General features: G+C 41.1%; 1 protein-coding gene across 1 annotated transcript in view; it reads right to left on the bottom strand.

Moving 5' to 3' along the window:
* Positions 1 to 1,499: 1,499 nt before the first annotated feature.
* LRRC72 (leucine rich repeat containing 72) overlaps positions 1,500 to 18,318 on the bottom strand; it is a 50,594-nt gene continuing 33,775 nt past the window's right edge. Inside the window, exons 7-9 of the mRNA XM_068235109.1 lie at positions 9,717 to 9,875; positions 2,760 to 2,790; positions 1,500 to 2,034 (exon numbers count right to left, since the gene is read on the bottom strand). Of these exons, the coding sequence (XP_068091210.1) occupies positions 1,869 to 2,034; positions 2,760 to 2,790; positions 9,717 to 9,875 (356 nt within the window). The 3' untranslated portion in view covers positions 1,500 to 1,868. The remainder of the gene's footprint in view (positions 2,035 to 2,759; positions 2,791 to 9,716; positions 9,876 to 18,318) is intronic.

The raw sequence follows: 18,318 nt of genomic DNA, 5'->3' as shown, positions 1-18,318 counted from the left end.
CTCTGCTAGAGAAGAGTTCATTAGTTCACAGACTGCTCTGAAAGAATCATTTTGAATGCTGAGTGTTGTGTAATCTGCACATATTATAGAATGATGCAATGTTAGAAAAAGCACTATATACCTGAAAATAAAAATATGATAATATTTTCTTTGCTGCTAATTTTCTAGTAATTCTTCATAGTACACAACCTATTCATTATATCATATATATTTTTTCGCTTCAGTGTCTCTTTAAATACTATTCCCCCTCCAGGCTGCCATGGATGATGGGGAATGAAATAATTCAACTTCCAGAGATTGCTGGAGGCTGAATTACAATGTTTAAAGTAAGTTCAGCTCCATCTTCTGACGGCGTAGAAGTTACTATTACAGCCTATGGTGGCGCCGGCTGCGCCCAAATCTCCTGCACTGGAATAGCAGTGTTTGACCTGGAGGCTCATGGAAATGTGTGGAGGGTGAACGCTAGTCCCCACCTGCATAACCTCTTCAGACCGTGGATGCTCAGGTATAGCACACATCCGCTCCTAGAGCTGCAGGAGAGGCGGCAAATCCGCAGTGTATGGAAACATTACCACTCCAATACGCCTAACGCTGCCCATACACTGTACAATTTTGTTTTTAATCCTCATCATCATGATTGATATTACAATCAACATTAGGATTGATAAACCAAAAACCAGCATTGCAGTTCAGTCTTTGATCGTAATATCAATTGTAGTATTATTATTATTTAGTACTCGTATAGCGCTGTACAGAGTATATTGTCTCACCACTTAACTGTCCTTCAGAGGAGCTCACAATCTAATCCCTGCCATAGTCATGTTTATGTATGTATCATAGTCTAGGGCCAATTTAGGGGGAAGCCAATTAAAGGTAATGGGAGTCTTTGAAAAGAAAAAGAAAGAAAGAAACCAGATCCTTACCTGAGGTGATGGAATAGTCTGGGTCCTGATCAGCCTTCCCACTCCTGGTGCCCTCGGTGCAGCGGGGGACTTTGGGAGCCGAGTCCTGCCGAAGACGGACGGCTCCATACTGCGCAGGCGTGATTGAGTGAGAGGGGCGCTTGCACGTGCGGCAGTATGGAGCGATCCGTCGTCAGGAGCACTCGAGCTTCCACAGCGTCCCTTCGACGGTGGAGAGAGAAGTACTTGACTGGTTTAGTCAAATAATGCTACAGAGGAGCCAGCATGGGGAGAGGAGAGGGGGACGGCTCTTATAGGAACTAGAGCCCACCCTCTCCTTAGGTAAGTATCTGGCTTTTTATTCTTTTTTAAAAGAAGGTTCTCATTGACTTCCACTTATCTGTATGTTTCTGTGATGTGAAAGGAAACCAGAGTGCTGGGAGGAAACCCATGCAGACACGGGGAGAGCATACAAACTCCATGCAGATAGTGCCCTGGCTGGGATTTGAACTCTGGAGCCAGCACCACAAGGCGAGAGCGCCAACCACTACACCACCATGCTGCCATAAACTGTAAATACGTAAAACCACTTCAATGTACAATCAATTAGACATTTTTTTCCAAATGAACATCTGTGTAAAATAATTGTACAGTGTATGACATCTGCCTTTACCCGAACGTGAACAGAGTCTCCAATCTGGAGTGGCAAACAGCCTCTTGCTAAAATAGAAATGGCTGCTTTTGACTTGGGCACTTTTGGTACAAATTGTTCCTGGAGAAAGTTGCTGAGATATCCGGAGGATACAGTAAAACAAAAATTAAAAAACAGAATTGGGCTGTTGGTTTCCATTGTGGGAGCATCTCCGTAAATACAGCACACTGTATATATCACAGCGATTTTGCTTGGTGGAGGAAGCGGGAGCCCTGTAACCAGCATAGGCATAATGTCACCCTGCTCCTGTCTGACTACCTAAACTCCACTGTCACTAGCGGAGGCAGGTGGCAGGGCTGCTGGGCGAGGCGTCTCTGCTGCGAGCGCGCCATTTTACTCCAGTCCACGAGGGAATAGTGCATGATGGATCTCTGATACCCTCTCAGCAACACTCGATCTTCAAAGGGAGCGGTGTCCGGTCTGTGGAGGAAGCACAGAGAAGTCCATTACAGGTAATGATACCACTCCAGTTATCACAGATGGTCCCCAACAGATGAGGGTATTCCATATACCAAATCTCTATAGGAAAAATAAGGCCAAATCTACAGTAATCTGAATTCATGTCAAATGATATGCATCTTTAAGTACTTTGCAGTACTTGTCGGACTCTTAAAGACAAGACAAATAACATTTATATTGCACTTTTCTCCTGGCGGACTCAAAGCGCCAGAGCTGCAGCCACTAGGGCGCGCTCTATAGGCAGTAGCCGTGGTATGCTGGGGATAAATGGTACGTTTCTATACCGTGTATCGACCAGCTGATAATATTCAGCTGGCCCGATCATGCCGCTCGACCCGCGCCCGCTCGATTCCCGCCGGCGGATAATGGCAGGGAATCGAGCGGTGATAGGGAAGCGCCGGCAGGGACGAGCGGCAATCGATCCGCGCGCACGAGCATAGAACATGCCGTGTATGCCCGGCATTAGGGAGACTTGCCCAAGGTCCCCTACTGAGTAGGTGCAGGTTTACTGAACAGGCAGAGCCGAGATTCAAACCCAGGTCTCCTGTGTCAGAGGCAGAGCCCTTAACCATTACACCATCCAGCCACCACATGCCCATGAGAGGTGCTCGGAGTTCCTTTAAAACCACTTCAGGTTGACTATAGGAGAAAAATAAAGCATACCGGTATGTATATTTATGACTTACCTGTCTGAATTCCGTGTTCTGTCACATTTGCCTGTAATGAAATGAGAGTTGTGTTGATGATATTTAAATGAATACTGTAGGGGGTCGGGGGAAAATGAGCTGAAGTTACCCGGGGCTTCTAATGGTCCCCCGCAGACATCCTGTGTTGGCGCAGCCACTCCCCAATGCTCCGGCCCCGCCTCCGGTTCACTTCTGGAATTTCTGACTTTAAAGTCAGAAAACCACTGCGCCTGCGTTGCTGTGTCCTCGATCCCGCTGATGTCACCAGGAGCGTACTGCACAGGCACAGACCATACTGGGCCTGCGCTGTGCGCTCTTGATGACATCAGCGGGATCGAGGACACGGCAACGCAGGCGCAGTGGTTTTCAGACTTTAAAGTCAGAAATTCCAGAAGTGAACTGGAGGCGGGGCCGGAGCATCGGTGAGTGGCTGCGCCAACACAGGATGTCTGTGGGGGACCATTAGAAGCCCCGAGTAAGTTCAACTCATTTTCCCCCGACCCCCTACAGTATTCCTTTAAGTTAATTTTATTATCCTCTATAATAAAATGGAAGTGTCCCTGCGTACCTGTCTCTGTGGCCTTGGCGCCTTGCTTTTTGCTACTGTGCATGTGCGCAGCACGGACCCGGACAGCCGTTGAGACAGGAGGACGGGGACAGTGAGCCGGGCTGGTGGGTGCGCACTTCTACGTACCGGCGATACAGAACGTCGATGACGACAGCAAGGGAGAGATCTGCACGCATGGGGCTGGAGGAAGCCCCAGGTATGTATAAATCTTTTGACTGGGTGCACACATAGCAGAAATGCAAGCGTTGCATAAAACGCTGCGTTTTTGCCGCTAATGGAAGTCTATAGGTCGCAGGAAAACCGCATATGCGTTTTTGATGCGTGCGTTTTTAAAAACGCCGGTTTTGTTGCATAATATTCATAGACGCATGAAAAACGCATGTAGTGAAAATCAATGGGAATGCAATGGTATGTGTTTTTCATACGTTTTCCCCCCAAAATATTTTTTTCTTTTTTTTTTGCTGTATTTCTGCTTCCTGTTGTTTTCCTAGTAATTTGCATAAATGGAAATATGAAAATACATGGAAAATGCATATGCGTTTTGTATATGCAAACGCATTAAAACGCACGCAAAACATATGAAAAACCCATCCAAAGGCACCAAAAACGCAGTAAAAACTAACACAAAACGCACACATAAAACATTACATAAAACACAGCATTTCACGCTATGTTATGTGTGCTCCCAGCCTCTATTTTTTGTTATGTGCAAACATATACAAAGAAGTACATTTTTTTCAGAGTAAAATGAGCCATAAATTACTTTTCTCCTATGTTGCTGTCACTTACAGTAGGTGGTAGAAATCTGACATTACCGACAGGTTTTGGACTAGTCCATCTCTTTATATGTGATTCTCGGGGATTTATTTATTTTCAAAAGCACTTAGTGAATGGCAGTTGCTCCGTCCAACTGGCCAAAAAACTGTGTAGCGAGCAGGGAAGCTGGACTGTCAGAATCTCATATTAATGCAGAGAACTGATCATCCCCCTTGCCCAAATCGTATACAAATGTTAAATGGTTTGCAAATAAATTGAGTGAATTTCAAGATCCGTGAGTACGGGCAAAATCAAAATTAGATTGTGTACTTTTCAATGTTATTATTGGAAGTGAGCTGTTTATTCCTACAAGGTTAAGAATGAGATAGTATTGAAGAGATGTTCACGTTATGCAATATTGTTGTGTTAGTAACTTTAACCATCTAGGTCAAGATATACACTGTTTAGCTAAGTCTATTTTATACGCAAGATGTTAATCACATAGTGTTCACACATATCTAATAAGCTGATCACTAATATACACTTTATTTCAGATTGTATAAAAACAGTTAGGCCATAAGCCTTGTGTTGGCCATTACCACTTATAACCATAGGGGGCATCTCTTGTGCCTGCTACTAACACTTATTAACCACAAGGGGCCTCTATAGAACTCGATCTAAAAATAAAAATGAAATCATACCTGTATTTATAGAGATGTTATAAACAATTAAGTCATAGTTTGGAAAGTCCCTTATATCATTTCTTGGGAGAAATTCTCTATAAAAAGAGAGTTTTCAGGCTGTATATTTATTCATTGCCTGATGCCCTAGCTGATTGAAACATCCTAGGCCGACGTTTATCCTTCTCACAGACGTGATTCTGAAACCCAAGAGAGGTAATATGCAATTATTCTTGGTGAATTCTTTGACAATTAGTCTATGCAAAAGTTAAGACTTGTCTTTTTAAACTTCAGCAGTTTTTTGAGTTTTAGATAACTTTTTTTCTATGCTATAAGTTTTACTATTCAAACGCAATTGCAAGCTTAGAAGCAATTAACAAGCTTTGAAGGATTAAGATATATCTACTTTAAGTTCTTCATATAAGAATAGAACTTCATATAATCATTTTTAAGGATAAAGCTATATTGTGTGTAACATACACTGTTCAATCTCGAGACAACAATTATCGATGAAGGATAAAAACTACAGCAGAATATTTGCTATATTGAAATGGACTGGTTTAACTAAAGGAACTTTGAAAATGTATTTTTGGATGAAAATGTATTTTTTGAATGATTGACAACAACTGGAGAGATGTATATTCCTGTATATAAGCTTTATCAATTTTTTAATAACAAGATAATTTTATAAAATTCAACAGCTGAGTGTTGCGTATTTCTTTCAGAGGTAAAACTGTTAACCTATAAATATTCTGTTTATAGTGAGCACGCACCCACTTCTGTCTAATTTTGGTTATGACGCTTTAAAGGCTGGTCCTTTACTGAGTTGGTAATCATTTTAAGCAGATATCGATCAGATATTTGACAGATGGCACCCCAGATGTGTTAACAGTTACCCTGGAATTACATATTCACGTGATGGAAACATAGATCATTGTGAATTTTACCCGGGAAATAAGCTAGAAATTTTTTTTTTTTTTATATATATATGGTCAGAAAGGTAAACTGCAACCATAATTTGAAGCAAAGAAGGAAGAATTCTTATGCTGTTTAATCTCAGAGAGGAGATTTTTTTACAAGCACACTCAAGCTACGGTCTATAGACTACTTTAATAAATAACGGGTGAAGTTATTTTTATCTGAGAAGAAAAGAGCTACATACACATCCCTATATATCTCTGACGAGAGATTAAAACAGGATGAATCTAGCAGCTTTCTTTCAAAATTCAACATACCGTTGAGATCTCACAAATACAAAGGAAATATTAGAGAAATACGGACAATGTTTATAGTTCACAGCTGCACTATGCGACACTAAAAGAAGATTGTGCGCAATACATGATTCTAGCAAAGTAACATGCCGTATCCCTCAATAAGAAGAGGAGAAACAGGTTTTTTTTTTTTTTTTTTCACAAGACACTTTTATGATAAATACAATACTTTATAACGGACAAGTTGTGATGAAGCAAATTCCTATTTTAACTGCAAGCTAACATATAGTGCAATGACTCTTTACAAGACTGAAGACAACAGACTTCATAACTGAATTGTTATTCATTCTTCTCTGTGTCTGTTACTGTGTCAAAAGCTACACTATCAGAACTCTCCTCCAACAAGACAAAACAAAATCTTTCAGTAATTCACAGCTTGAAGGAGAAACAAGATATTTTTCAGCTGAAAGTTAGAAGAAAAAAAAAAAAGAGGCAATCCTACATGACTTTTCACGAAGCTATTAGGATGTATGAAGTCCATTCCATCGTCATAATAAGAAGTTAAATTTCAACGCCAGTTGAAAATGCTCCGTGTTTAAGCATCTACCAGAGAAAAAAAAATACACAGAGCTCAGGAACTTGTCAGGGAGAAGCTGCAGGAGCTGATAAACAAAGTCTCATATAGAGCGCGCTCACCCCCGCCTTTATAGTAAAACACGGCAAATGAACATTTTTTTTTCTTCGTTGTTTGTTTTTTTACAAGTTTTCTAAATACAAATATAAGGAACAGTTTATGCCATAGAAAGATGGAAAGATAGTTCAAGGTGCAATCATGAAGATTGAGGTTTTTTATTTTATTTTATTTATTTTTCATTATTTATTTATTTATAAAAAAAAAAAAAAAGCCAAAGTTTTGTGCAACCACTCACGAAGACTCAGATATAGGGCTGAGATAGTTAGGTATCACACACAGAGATTAAAGTATAAAAAGGAGATTTTTTTTTATTTTATGTAGTTTCTACCCTCAAAGGGGGGAATTCTATATATTTTGAGGCTAGAATTGTACAGAGACGCATTAAGGCATCCTACACATCAGTAAAGAGACTGTCATTTTTGAAGAATGGAAAAGGTTGCTATTGCTACCAGGATTTAGAAGTATCACAAGATAATTTATTTTATCTGGCCCACCAAGACTTCAAACAAGCATCCCATGTAGGCCTGAAGAAACTTGCTAAGACAAGCGAAGACAGCTACATGCAAGAAGACTGAGCAAGATGTCAACATGAAGACAAGCCACTGAAACAGGCTAAGCTAGAAGATCTGATTTGAAACAGCTGAACATCAATACAATTGGGTGGAGTGTCCAAAAGAAGTGTGTGAGGACTGAGGACTTTCTACTTCTTTCAAAACTCTGACCACTGGTTTGAAAAACTGGCTGACAACAGATCAAGAAAGCACTAAGAGGAGTAGGCCACTTGGGAGACAAGAACCGAACATAGAAAGAAGAGGAAGGGCATTAAGATAAAGTAAATTATCAGGTGAGTGAACAAACTGAAGATATTAGAAGAAGAAGATGGTTATTGACTTTACAGATAAAAGCAGTCAAATTAGAAGATGATGAGAAGATTTGAGATGGAGATTTGAAGATATGGAGATGGTGAGACATTAAGATCTTGAAGAAGATTATCCTGTGATGAAAGACGATAGCCTACATAATATCTTGAGAAGATGACTGAAACATAGATACATGTTTTTATTTTTGATTCCATACCTAAAGAAGTCTATGAAGACAGGGAACTTTCTACCTGTGCGATGATACAAGGACATGCTCTAGCTAAAAAAAGCAGATACCAAGAGACAGAAGAGAGATTACTACAGTTGAAACAGGAAGATGACTGTTAGAATACAGACATACAGAAACCAAGCTAGTTCTGCAGACATCTGCACTACAACATATGCTCTGTGTGAAAAGCAGCAAAGGCCTAGTGTGAAAAGTGAAGCCTAAATGGACAATGATCTATCTAAAGATAATCAAAGGAGAAAAAGTGAAGTACGCTGAAGCACTGGAAAAAATTGAGTTCAGATAATCTACTTATAAAGTGTGTAATGAAGATAAAAGGACATTATTTTTTTCTGATAATATACCTTACAAGCAACAAGATAGAAGTCAAGCTAAGACAAGCCATGACATATGAGCACACATATGAAGCCATAAGTGATGTGCTATTTTTGAGGCACTATTTGAAACATGTTATTTTTTCTACAGAAGGAAAAGAAAATACTACTTTGATTTTTTCAGATGAACTATGATAAAGCTTACAGAGCCATCAGCAAGGAAAGATTGAACTTCCTGCTATAACTTGAATACTTGACCAAACAAGTAAAAATACAACCTGCACCTAGTAACATCAAAAATAACATATTTTTGTTTCAGAATCACATGTGAGAAGGTAGTTATTTTATGCTGAAGGTCACCAAGAATGTTGCATATTATATATGTTTTGCCTCTCTTTACTTTTTTATATTTTTAAGGTGCTGAAACTGACAACCTACTCTACAATCCATAAAGATGCCACTAATATGGTGTTTGTTGAGTCTGCCGCTACTACTGCATACTGAAGCGGAACGGCATAATCTACAAGGAAAACTTCAAAATAAATTGATACTGATGCATCAACAATATGCCCAGCGCTTGAACAAGAGCGACTGTTGGATCTGTTCACATACTCCACTATCCGCAAAAATCATGCCTTACCTAGCAATTCCAGTACCACTAGAAGAATTGGTAAATACTACACATGCAAGTTATGGGACATTTACTACACAAAAATTCAATTACTCCATACATGGACTACAACTGACAACCTGGATGTATGCACCCTGGTGGACAATCGAAAGAGAAAATCCTGTTCAATTAAACAAAGGACAGTCATACATATGCTTGAACCCTAAAAATTGCAAAAATATTTCTACTGATTCCCTACATCATTTGAGATATACTCCAAAAGGAACACTTTTAAACCTACACTGTAACTGGGAAAAAGGACTTACTTACAAGTTGACTGAAAAAGGAAAACAATATGAAAATCTCTTTGCAAATAAAACTTGGAGAGAACCACTGTTCACTTATGCATTTCAAGGAAGCATCTTGGGACAAATCAAACTGCCATATAACTGGTTCTGGGCTTGTGGAAATACAGCGTACAAGTTATTACCTATAGGTGGAAAAGGAAGGTGTACAATCATTAAAATAGCACCCGCCACTTGGTTTGTTGAAAAAGACCAGATAAGCATTGAGCAAATTTCCAATCATCATATGTACAAGAGAAGTGCTGATGGAACTAAGAAAGGAAGACTCCTTCAAGTACCATGGTATGCAAAAGTTGGTGTGTTTAATGGACTGATTGGAACAGGAGGACTAACTTTAAGCATCACTGATTAAATCCTTTTTAGGGAATATCTTTATAAAGAATAAAAGCTTTACTGAGAATCCCCTATGAAGAAATGGACTAGTCCAAAACCTGTCGCTTCTGTCAGATTTCTACTACCTACTGTAAGTGACAGCAACATAGGAGAAAAGTAATTTATGGCTAATTTTTCTCTGGAAGAAACGTACTTCTTAATTTTATATGTTTGCACATATTTTCCATTTGACAGTTTTTTGCTGTAGTGCCACTTGCAACTGTACACCAATGAATGTCTGATCAGCATTACTGCAGAAGACCTCTAGGGGGTGCCTGACCTGAGCTTTGCAGCAATCTGCACGATGCTGGACTCCGTATGGCTGGCCTGGCTCCGATGACAGAGTCTGTCCGTCTGCCGAACCCTAAAGACTGAATCACGGCGGTTCGCTCTGGATTGAAAAGCTTGAAGGCTTCTTCTCTCTCCTTCTGGCTGACGGCTGAGAGACAAACAAGCAACAAACAATGTCCAAACATGGTTCTTCATAGTTTTGCTGTCAATAATACTATAAATGTGCGCTCATAAATTAAAACTGAAAAATGGAATATAAAAATCATGGACTGCATTGCTGAATTCTTGTGGCCAGATCCTTCTCCGTTGCCTGGATACAGGAATTTCCTCGACCTCCATTTACTTTTTAAACAAAGACCGTACAAGCTGAGATAAGGCTAGTGCTGCTTTATGGCACGGCGCTGAGGCTGGAGGAGGGAAGGGGGTGTTTGCAGTGAGCAGCCAAGTTACTCCGCAGACAGCACTTTATACATAACTGGAAACTGTCTTCAGATCGAAAAAAATAAATTTGCATATTCAGAAAGTTCCTGTTGCTAGGCAGCGGTGAAGTGTTTGGACATCTGATCGCAAGTCAGTGATAAGTCAAAATAAGATCTTTCTTTGGAATGATCTAATAAAAAATACGATAGTTCGCTAAAAATTTTACTTCTACTTGACATTTTTAATTCTACCTTTAGGCTGCTTTCACAGTTAGACGTTACTGAAACGCAGCCCACCGCACAGTAATGAAAAGTCAATGGGCTGTTCACAGTGCCCACGTTGCGTTACATTGTAACGCAGCACGTCAAGTTAAAGTGCTGCGTGCTGTACGTCATAAGCAGCTAAGCCGCGTTAGACTGTTTGCACATGCTCAGTAGTGTTGGAGGAGGAGGTCTCCCCTCTTCCTCCTCGGCCAGCCACATGGCTAATTAATATTCACTGCACGGTGTGACGTGCAGCGTTTACTTCCTGGAGCGGCGCTCTGTGCGGCAATTGGCTGGCGGGACCACGTGATGCCGCATGCGTCCAAGAGTCCGCATCATGGCATCACGGACGCCAGAGTGAGCTGCACAACGCGGCTAAGTCTGACGTCCACATTCAGCACCACCATATGTTGTGTTAGGGGCACGTTATGCGACCATAACGTCCCCTAAAACGCAACGTCCTGGTGGGAAAGTAGGCTTAAGTGTACCAGAGCTTATTAAAAGTAAAAAAATTATACATACCTGGGGTACGTTGAGGTGTACAGAGGCGCCGGTAGGATAAAAAGAACTAAAAGGTTTAAAATTGTTGTGGTTGAGGTGGTGGACCAACCAACCATAAACGGACAAGAGCTGTCAAATTTCAAAACATATAACAATTTATTCAATTACTCCCGGTACAAGAGTCGCAACGCGTTTCGCAGGCTAGAACCCGCTTCTTCAGGCAATAGGGACAGGAGCAATACACTGGAAGAATGACAGAGATACGTAGCAATCATCAGAATACTAATTGTGGTACAATTGCATATGTACAATATGTTCTATATACACATGATTATTATAGATATCAACAAGCATACATTTTCTGGTGTCAACCTGCATCTAATTTCAGTGTAGGGTATAGTGCTATGCTGTGATCTAGTCTCCAGAAGTGCCACATTAGAAACAAATAGTTAGTCATGGATCAGTCGTATGGCTACATGTATGGCTATTTCTTTTAGCTGTGAAATAAATATGAGCCCAGTGGAACAATCTATGTGTGGGCTGTATTGCACAAGTGAGGTAGATTATTAGTGATCAAGCTAAATTGCTAGCAGTATGTCAACCATTGTGTCAATGTGTGAAGAATCTGAGGGGAAGGAATAAGGACTTACCAGCGTGTAGTCTGAATAGGGCTTGGCACCTCTGTGCCGGTCTATTGCTAATGTGGGATTTAAAAAGGGGAACTGAGGACGTGGAGGACAACGTGGCGTGGGCGGGGCGATGAGGTAGGCGTGCCCGAGCGGCCAGGTTTGCTTGGCCACTGTGGAGGGAATAGGCGGGGTCTGGAGGGCGGCTAAGTTCAGAGCGCTGCGTCGTATAGAACGTGCGCACGCAATGGGAAGTGGGGCGGGTCTGTTATGGTCCAGGTCCTCTGCGCATGTGCGCGCTGCGTATGTGGGCAGTGTGATGCGCACCGAGCTCTTCCGCAATCAAAGCGGGCATTTTGGATAAGGGAAGGGTGGGGGAGGCATGAAAAGTTAAATCACCTTTTTTTTAAAAAAGTGTAAAAGCATAGCAAATTTCGGTATGATGGGCCATGTCCATCAATACAGTGTGTGGCTAAAAGTTGGACACATATATTTGTTTACTATAAAGTATTCTGTGGTATGGCCATTCGTATGTTAAGTTCTGTTTACCAAAAGGCTCTGCTGCCCTCTACTGGACTATATGTGCAGAACATTGTCAGAGTTTACATAGAGACAGAACAACGATTTTTACTATCATTTATATATACTGTTTTAGCAGGAGTTAAGTTCCCAATCGGACAGTGTTATTTTTGTTGAGATAAAACAATCTCGTTCAGTAAACAAATATCTTAAAACACGTGCATTGGATAATATGAGTCTGTACAAGGGTATATATAAAAATTACATATAACAGTTTGTAATCATGTAATATAAAATAAAAAAATATATAATAAAAAAATAATAAGACAATAAAATAAAGAATAAAAAAACGTGTTCAGACTATTTCTGTGTTACCTGAACAAAATGTTTAGATATGACTAAAACAGTGTAATATAACATAGACATGCATTTATAGTACACCTTAAAATAAGATCTCATATTCTAAAAGGAGAGGACGGATAAAAAATTGTAATCTTTAAGGGGATGGTTCATTAATAGATTTTTTCCAGTTGTTCATTAAGGCCCCCTGGAGTAAGGGACTTGAGGATTTGGATCCAAAACATCTCTCGTGACTTGAGAAGCTCAAACGAGTTGAACTGATTCTGTGGGATGGTGTCAATCAGTGTGATGTGAAAGAGTTCCGGATTGCTGTCGTGGTGGGTGGTGAAGTGTCGTGATACGCTGTGAAGGGGGTATTTTTTGAGTATGTTCCTTTTATGTTGTCCAATTCTGGATCTTGCAGGTTGGGTGGTTCGGCCCACATACTGGAGCTGGCAAGGGCATGTGATGATATAAATGATATATTTGGATTCACAGTTAATATGGTGTTTAATCTGGTGCTCTGTTTTCGTAACCTGGGATTGGAAATTTGTGGTCTGGTGGATGAACATGCAGGCCAGGCATTTTTTATGATTGCAGGGGTAAGAACCCATAGGGGAATCAATTGGGATTGGGGTGAGGTCGGGACGGGGTGTACGCAGCTTGCTCGGGGCCAGTATTCCCCGCAAATTGGGTGCCCGTTTGTAGGTGACTGCTGGTTTTGGGGTCAAGATAGGGCGGAGGTGGGGATCCTGTAATAAGATTTCCCACCTCTTATTCAGTATATTGCGAATTGATGAATGTTGGGCACTATATTTCGTAATGAACCGGGGTGTAGCATTGGTCTGAGATTCGGAGGTGGAGCGAGGGGGGTTCTGAATCTTTGCTTTTTGTTGTGCATCAATCAGTAATTTTTTGGGGTATCTACGGTCTATGAATTTTTTGGTAAGTATTTTTGATTGGGCACTAAATATCTGTGTTTCTGTGCAGTTGCGATATATTCTTCTGTATTGACTATAAGGGGTGTTTTTTGTCCAAGGGCGGTAATGAAAACTATGGTAATGTATGTAATTGTTGGCATCCACTGGTTTGAAAAAGGTTTTGGTTAATATACGGGCTGAGTTTGTGTATAATACCAGATCTAGAAATTCTATGGAACTAGGGTCTTGGTGGAAGGTGAACTGTAGACCTGCTGGATTTGAATTGAGGAAATCTACAAAGGACGGAATCAAGTTGCTAGGGCCTTTCCATATGAAGATTAGATCATCAATGTATCGTTTGTAAAACATGATGTTGCTGATGAAGGGGTTGTCGTTGTACATTTTTATCTGCTCGAGATAGCCCATTGCTAGGTTTGCATATGAAGGGGAGAACGAGCTTCCCATCGAAACCCCATTGATCTGTTGGTATACATCCTCGCCAAATGTGAAGAAGTTGTTGTGGAGAATAAATTCAACACAGTTTATCAGAAATGTTTGTTGTGTTATGGGCATACTGGTATTGGTTTGCAGGTAGTATTGAAGGGCTGTGAGTCCAAATTGGTGTGGTATGTTAGTATAGAGGGATGTTACGTCGCAGGTCAGCCAAATGTAGTCGTCCTGCCAAGGTGTAGACTGTAGAAAACTAATGAGATGTTGTGAGTCCTTGATGTATGAGGAAGGTAATAAAAGAATGGAGTTTTTCATTGATACCTTTTATGCCCTGGTCCTCAATGACCTACAGGGACTACTTACCGACGACATTCGCCCTCACTCCAACCTTACATCACTAGAAAAAGTTGCCCTAAAAAACCTACGTAATAACACCAGCATTGTCATCAAACCAGCCGATAAAGGGGGAGGGATTGTCATCCTCAACAGAACAGACTATCTCGAGGAATCCGCCAGATTATTAAGCGACTCCAGACACTATACCTTACTTGCTACAGATCCCACATCAGAACTCAACAAAACCCTAAAAATTTTTATTAATACCGCCTTTTTTAATAACATTATCACTAAAAACGAAAGAAATTTTATTATCAATCACCACCCCAAAACTCCATTCTTTTATTACCTTCCTAAAATACACAAAAACGTCCATAAACCTCCAGGAAGACCCATCATCTCAGGAATAGACTCAGTCACCAGCAACCTATCCAGATTCATAGACACACATCTACAGGCCCATGTCCAAGCCCTCCCCTCATACATCAAGGACTCACAACATCTCATTAGTTTTCTACAGTCTACACCTTGGCAGGACGACTACATTTGGCTGACCTGCGACGTAACATCCCTCTATACTAACATACCACACCAATTTGGACTCACAGCCCTTCAATACTACCTGCAAACCAATACCAGTATGCCCATAACACAACAAACATTTCTGATAAACTGTGTTGAATTTATTCTCCACAACAACTTCTTCACATTTGGCGAGGACGTATACCAACAGATCAATGGGGTTTCGATGGGAAGCTCGTTCTCCCCTTCATATGCAAACCTAGCAATGGGCTATCTCGAGCAGATAAAAATGTACAACGACAACCCCTTCATCAGCAACATCATGTTTTACAAACGATACATTGATGATCTAATCTTCATATGGAAAGGCCCTAGCAACTTGATTCCGTCCTTTGTAGATTTCCTCAATTCAAATCCAGCAGGTCTACAGTTCACCTTCCACCAAGACCCTAGTTCCATAGAATTTCTAGATCTGGTATTATACACAAACTCAGCCCGTATATTAACCAAAACCTTTTTCAAACCAGTGGATGCCAACAATTACATACATTACCATAGTTTTCATTACCGCCCTTGGACAAAAAACACCCCTTATAGTCAATACAGAAGAATATATCGCAACTGCACAGAAACACAGATATTTAGTGCCCAATCAAAAATACTTACCAAAAAATTCATAGACCGTAGATACCCCAAAAAATTACTGATTGATGCACAACAAAAAGCAAAGATTCAGAACCCCCCTCGCTCCACCTCCGAATCTCAGACCAATGCTACACCCCGGTTCATTACGAAATATAGTGCCCAACATTCATCAATTCGCAATATACTGAATAAGAGGTGGGAAATCTTATTACAGGATCCCCACCTCCGCCCTATCTTGACCCCAAAACCAGCAGTCACCTACAAACGGGCACCCAATTTGCGGGGAATACTGGCCCCGAGCAAGCTGCGTACACCCCGTCCCGACCTCACCCCAATCCCAATTGATTCCCCTATGGGTTCTTACCCCTGCAATCATAAAAAATGCCTGGCCTGCATGTTCATCCACCAGACCACAAATTTCCAATCCCAGGTTACCAAAACAGAGCACCAGATTAAACACCATATTAACTGTGAATCCAAATATATCATTTATATCATCACATGCCCTTGCCAGCTCCAGTATGTGGGCCGAACCACCCAACCTGCAAGATCCAGAATTGGACAACATAAAAGGAACATACTCAAAAAATACCCCCTTCACAGCGTATCACGACACTTCACCACCCACCACGACAGCAATCCGGAACTCTTTCACATCACACTGATTGACACCATCCCACAGAATCAGTTCAACTCGTTTGAGCTTCTCAAGTCACGAGAGATGTTTTGGATCCAAATCCTCAAGTCCCTTACTCCAGGGGGCCTTAATGAACAACTGGAAAAAATCTATTAATGAACCATCCCCTTAAAGATTACAATTTTTTATCCGTCCTCTCCTTTTAGAATATGAGATCTTATTTTAAGGTGTACTATAAATGCATGTCTATGTTATATTACACTGTTTTAGTCATATCTAAACATTTTGTTCAGGTAACACAGAAATAGTCTGAACACGTTTTTTTATTCTTTATTTTATTGTCTTATTATTTTTTTATTATATATTTTTTTATTTTATATTACATGATTACAAACTGTTATATGTAATTTTTATATATACCCTTGTACAGACTCATATTATCCAATGCACGTGTTTTAAGATATTTGTTTACTGAACGAGATTGTTTTATCTCAACAAAAATAACACTGTCCGATTGGGAACTTAACTCCTGCTAAAACAGTATATATAAATGATAGTAAAAATCGTTGTTCTGTCTCTATGTAAACTCTGACAATGTTCTGCACATATAGTCCAGTAGAGGGCAGCAGAGCCTTTTGGTAAACAGAACTTAACATACGAATGGCCATACCACAGAATACTTTATAGTAAACAAATATATGTGTCCAACTTTTAGCCACACACTGTATTGATGGACATGGCCCATCATACCGAAATTTGCTATGCTTTTACACTTTTTTAAAAAAAAGGTGATTTAACTTTTCATGCCTCCCCCACCCTTCCCTTATCCAAAATGCCCGCTTTGATTGCGGAAGAGCTCGGTGCGCATCACACTGCCCACATACGCAGCGCGCACATGCGCAGAGGACCTGGACCATAACAGACCCGCCCCACTGCCCATTGCGTGCGCACGTTCTATACGACGCAGCGCTCTGAACTTAGCCGCCCTCCAGACCCCGCCTATTCCCTCCACAGTGGCCAAGCAAACCTGGCCGCTCGGGCACGCCTACCTCATCGCCCCGCCCACGCCACGTTGTCCTCCACGTCCTCAGTTCCCCTTTTTAAATCCCACATTAGCAATAGACCGGCACAGAGGTGCCAAGCCCTATTCAGACTACACGCTGGTAAGTCCTTATTCCTTCCCCTCAGATTCTTCACACATTGACACAATGGTTGACATACTGCTAGCAATTTAGCTTGATCACTAATAATCTACCTCACTTGTGCAATACAGCCCACACATAGATTGTTCCACTGGGCTCATATTTATTTCACAGCTAAAAGAAATAGCCATACATGTAGCCATACGACTGATCCATGACTAACTATTTGTTTCTAATGTGGCACTTCTGGAGACTAGATCACAGCATAGCACTATACCCTACACTGAAATTAGATGCAGGTTGACACCAGAAAATGTATGCTTGTTGATATCTATAATAATCATGTGTATATAGAACATATTGTACATATGCAATTGTACCACAATTAGTATTCTGATGATTGCTACGTATCTCTGTCATTCTTCCAGTGTATTGCTCCTGTCCCTATTGCCTGAAGAAGCGGGTTCTAGCCTGCGAAACGCGTTGCGACTCTTGTACCGGGAGTAATTGAATAAATTGTTATATGTTTTGAAATTTGACAGCTCTTGTCCGTTTATGGTTGGTTGGTCCACCACCTCAACCACAACAATTTTAAACCTTTTAGTTCTTTTTATCCTACCGGCGCCTCTGTACACCTCAACGTATCCTGAAGTCCACCCTTGGTGGAAGGGTGTTTTACCCTACTGTTTCCTTCTATCCACGGAGAGCGACGTTTTAACCCTGAGTGGGGACAGGCTTGTTCTCCCCACCTGCCTGAACAGTGGTTGCTTTGGAGGCAACCCTGGTTTGTGAGTATATTACTTACAGTTCATAACACATCCCACCTTTTTAAAGAACATATTACACTATATTGGGCTCTCGGTCTTCTTTTCCATATACATACCTGGGGCTTCCTCCAGCCCCTTCCGCTCGGATCGCTCCCACGCCGCCGTCCTCTGATGTCTGCAGCTCCGGTACAGAGTCCCGTAACTTCCGTCAGTCGGAGCCAGTCTGAGGTAAGGAAAGTGCACCTTCTAAAGGTACGCAAAGAGTGCACTTCTCCGGCGTAGACTGGAGCCGACTGACGGAAGTGACGGGACCCGGTACCGGAGCTGCAAACATCAGAGGACGGCGGTGTGGGAGCGATCCGAGCGGATGTGGCTGGAGGAAGCCCTTAAAAGAGTCCCTTTAAAGAGGAACTTTAGCGAAACGGGGAAAAAAATAAATCAATACATTGCAAAGTAAGAAGTTAAAACATAGAATAGATCAAGAAGTGATTGATATTCGCCATG

This window comes from Hyperolius riggenbachi, chromosome 5 (genome assembly GCF_040937935.1).
Source record: "Hyperolius riggenbachi isolate aHypRig1 chromosome 5, aHypRig1.pri, whole genome shotgun sequence".
In the NCBI taxonomy this organism is placed as follows: domain Eukaryota; kingdom Metazoa; phylum Chordata; class Amphibia; order Anura; family Hyperoliidae; genus Hyperolius; species Hyperolius riggenbachi.
This window is presented reverse-complemented; position numbering and strand designations above follow the sequence as displayed.